The sequence below is a fragment of the Gobio gobio genome, assembly GCF_949357685.1.
Source record: "Gobio gobio genome assembly, chromosome: 4".
NCBI classification, from domain to species: Eukaryota; Metazoa; Chordata; class Actinopteri; order Cypriniformes; family Gobionidae; genus Gobio; species Gobio gobio.
Window position 1 is genome coordinate 1581959 of NC_137100.1, and position 4803 is coordinate 1586761.

Genomic DNA, 4803 nt, shown 5'->3' on the forward strand with positions numbered 1-4803 from the left:
ACACATTGTTAGCATGAATTAGCTTGATTTAACACATTGTAGCATGAATTAGCTTTTTTAATGCATTGTTAGCATGAATTAGCTTGATTTAACACATTGTAGCATGAATTAGCTTTTTTAACACATTGTTAGCATGAATTAGCTTGTTTTAACACATTGTTAACATTATTTAACACATTGTTAGCATGAATTAGCTTGATTTAACACATTGTAGCATGAATTAGCTTTTTTAATGCATTGTTAGCATGAATTAGCTTGTTTTAACTGTTTTTGATGGTTATTGTTAGGAAAACGTTAGTGGGATCCGTCTAAAGGTCTGAGTCTGAGTCTGGCAGTTCTAGCTTTAAAGCTCTAGGAGGAAATACACATACGTTTATTAGCATTTCTTTTTCAAGCCAACGTAATAAAAACAGAGATATGAATATGCTAGAATCCTCACATGCTAACTCAGTGAAGGATCTGTATATGGCAGAAAGCGTGAGATTAAAATGTTTGTTGACATAATAAGATGTGCTTAAATCAATGGTGGGACTACATGGAATATTTGCACTTTTATAAACGAATCACTCTGCAAAAAATGTAATGAAAAAGCAGAAACTGGGCACATGTGCTGAGTGCAGATTGATTGATTGATTGATCCAGGCTCCGCCCCCTCCTGCTGCTGCCTATAGATCTATTGATGAATTGATTGAGCTCTTTGTTTGCAGGTATTGATTGGCTGGATGAGTGTGGTCATTGGTCATTGGTCTCTGGCTGTGTTTGCCCCGCCCCTCGTCTTCTGTCTCGACCCACACACACACACACACACACACACACACAGATCAGACCTCAGTCACTCACACACACTGAGATCAAGAGGAGCTCCACTCAAACACACACGGTATGTGCAGATTCAGATTCTATTCAGGTTCAAGGTTTGCTTTGACAAATCACATGGGCTTTTCTTTCTCAAGTGTGTGTGTGTGTGTGTGTGTGTGTGTGTGTGTGTGTGTGTCCTGTGCAGTTTCTGTGGCAGTTTTTTAAGTACAAATATTGTTTGGTTATGATTAGATTTGAACAAAGAGTCACATGATCAATCACACACTTTTACTGATTAGTCTTTTAATATTTATTGGTTTGTTTATGATTCAATTTGTCAATTCAGGGAGGTGTTATATTTATATACAGGTCAAAGGTCAGTCAGAATCTGATCACACTGACCTCGTTGTTTTCAATATCCATGACTATAAATATTTGATCATAAACATTTGGATAAGTATGTTAGTCTCATAACTAATGTCTTAAGACTTACGACTGCGGTCATTGTCAAAGGCATATTTACATATTTTAAAGACTAAATTACTAAATATACATGAAATGACTAAATATGAATGTAAATATACAAGATATATTACTAAATATACATTTACTAAAATGTAAATATACCAAATGTTAATAAATATCAATGTAAATATACCACGTGTGAGTAAATATCAATGTAAATATACCATGTGTGAATAAATATCAATGTAAATATACCACGTGTGAATAAATATCAATGTAAATATACCAAATGTGAATAAATATTAATGTAAATATACCACGTGTGAGTAAATATCAATGTAAATATACCACGTGTGAATAAATATCAATGTAAATATACCACGTGTGAATAAATATCAATGTAAATATACCACGTGTGAATAAATATCAATGTAAATATACCACGTGTGAATAAATATCAATGTAAATATACCACGTGTGAATAAATATCAATGTAAATATACCACGTGTGAATAAATATCAATGTAAATATACCAAATGCGAATGAATATCAATGAAAATATACCAAATGTGAATAAATATCAATATAAATATACCAAATGCGAATGAATATCAATGAAAATATACCAAATGTGAATAAATATCAATATAAATATACCAAATGCGAATGAATATCAATGAAAATATACCAAATGTGAATAAATACCAATGAAAATATACCACATGTGAATAAATATCAATGTAAACACACCAAATGTGAATAAATATCAATGTAAATATACCAAATGCGAATAAATATCAATGTAAATATACCAAATGTGAATAAATATCAATGTAAATATACCAAATGCGAATAAATATCAATGTAAATATACCAAATGCGAATAAATATCAATGTAAATATACCAAATGCGAATGAATATCAATGAAAATATACCAAATGTGAATAAATATCAATGAAAATATACCAAATGTGAATAAATACCAATGAAAATATACCACGTGTGAATAAATATCAATGTAAACACACCAAATGTGAATAAATATCAATGTAAATATACCAAATGCGAATAAATATCAATGTAAATATACCAAATGTGAATAAATATCAATGTAAATATACCAAATGCGAATGAATATCAATGAAAATATACCAAATGTGAATAAATATCAATGTAAATATGCCAAATGTGAATAAATATCAATGTAAATATACCACGTGTGAATAAATATCAATGTAAATATACCACGTGTGAATAAATATCAATGTAAATATACCACGTGTGAATAAATATCAATGTAAATATACCACGTGTGAATAAATATCAATGTAAATATACCAAATGTGAATAAATATCAATGTAAATATGCCAAATGTGAATAAATATCAATGTAAATATACCACGTGTGAATAAATATCAATGTAAATATACCACGTGTGAATAAATATCAATGTAAATATACCACGTGTGAATAAATATCAATGTAAATATACCACGTGTGAATAAATATCAATGTAAATATACCAAATGCGAATAAATATCAATGTAAATATACCAAATGCGAATAAATATCAATGTAAATATACCAAATGCGAATGAATATCAATGAAAATATACCAAATGTGAATAAATATCAATGAAAATATACCAAATGTGAATAAATACCAATGAAAATATACCACGTGTGAATAAATATCAATGTAAATATACCAAATGTGAATAAATATCAATGTAAATATACCAAATGCGAATGAATATCAATGAAAATATACCAAATGTGAATAAATATCAATGTAAATATACCACGTGTGAATAAATATCAATGTAAATATGCCAAGTGTGAATAAATATCAATGTAAATATACCACGTGTGAATAAATATCAATGTAAATATACCACGTGTGAATAAATATCAATGTAAATATACCACGTGTGAATAAATATCAATGTAAATATACCACGTGTGAATAAATATCAATGTAAATATACCACGTGTGAATAAATATCAATGTAAATATACCAAATGCGAATAAATATCAATGTAAATATACCAAATGCGAATAAATATCAATGTAAATATACCAAATGCGAATAAATATCAATGTAAATATACCAAATGCGAATGAATATCAATGTAAATATACCAAATGCGAATAAATATCAATGTAAATATACCAAATGCGAATAAATATCAATGTAAATATACCAAATGTGAATAAATATCAATGAAAATATACCAAATGTGAATAAATACCAATGAAAATATACCACGTGTGAATAAATATCAATGTAAACACACCAAATGTGAATAAATATCAATGTAAATATACCAAATGCGAATAAATATCAATGTAAATATACCAAATGTGAATAAATATCAATGTAAATATACCAAATGCGAATGAATATCAATGAAAATATACCAAATGTGAATAAATATCAATGTAAATATACCACGTGTGAATAAATATCAATGTAAATATACCAAATGTGAATAAATATCAATGTAAATATACCACGTGTGAATAAATATCAATGTAAATATACCACGTGTGAATAAATATCAATGTAAATATACCACGTGTGAATAAATATCAATGTAAATATACCACGTGTGAATAAATATCAATGTAAATATACCAAATGTCAATAAATATTAATGTAAATATACCAAGTGTGAATAAATATCAATGTAAATATACCACATGTCAATAAATATGAATGTAAATATACCAAGTGTGAATAAATATCAATGTAAATATACCAAATGTGAATAAATATCAATGTAAATATACCAAATGTGAATAAATATCAATGTAAATATACCAAATGCGAATAAATATCAATGTAAATATACCAAATGTGAATAAATATCAATGTAAATATACCAAATGCGAATGAATATCAATGAAAATATACCAAATGTGAATAAATATCAATGTAAATATACCACGTGTGAATAAATATCAATGTAAATATACCAAATGTGAATAAATATCAATGTAAATATACCACGTGTGAATAAATATCAATGTAAATATACCACGTGTGAATAAATATCAATGTAAATATACCACGTGTGAATAAATATCAATGTAAATATACCACGTGTGAATAAATATCAATGTAAATATACCAAATGTCAATAAATATTAATGTAAATATACCAAGTGTGAATAAATATCAATGTAAATATACCACATGTCAATAAATATGAATGTAAATATACCAAGTGTGAATAAATATCAATGTAAATATACCAAATGTGAATAAATATCAATGTAAATATACCAAATGTGAATAAATATCAATGTAAATATACCACATGTGAATAAATATCAATGTAAATATACCAAATGTGAATAAATATAAATGTAAATATACCAAATGTGAATAAATATCAATGTAAATATACCAAATGTGAATAAATATCAATGTAAATATACCACATGTGAATAAATATCAATGTAAATATACCAAATGTGAATAAATATCAATTTAAATATACCAAGTGTGAATAAATATCAAAGTAAACATA

General features: G+C 26.7%; 2 protein-coding genes across 2 annotated transcripts in view; one reads left to right on the top strand and one right to left on the bottom strand.

Moving 5' to 3' along the window:
* Positions 1-308: 308 nt before the first annotated feature.
* LOC307124782 (uncharacterized protein) overlaps positions 309-4803 on the bottom strand; it is a gene marked incomplete at both ends in the record, with an annotated part of 11642 nt that continues 7147 nt past the window's right edge. The window contains one exon of the mRNA XM_079814230.1: positions 309-351. Coding sequence (XP_079670356.1) covers positions 309-351 — 43 coding nt within the window. The remainder of the gene's footprint in view (positions 352-4803) is intronic.
* The window catches only part of cux2a (cut-like homeobox 2a), a 30761-nt gene continuing 26772 nt past the window's right edge, over positions 815-4803 (top strand). The window contains exon 1 of the mRNA XM_079814715.1: positions 815-880. The gene's annotated coding sequence lies outside the window, so the exon portion shown is untranslated. The remainder of the gene's footprint in view (positions 881-4803) is intronic.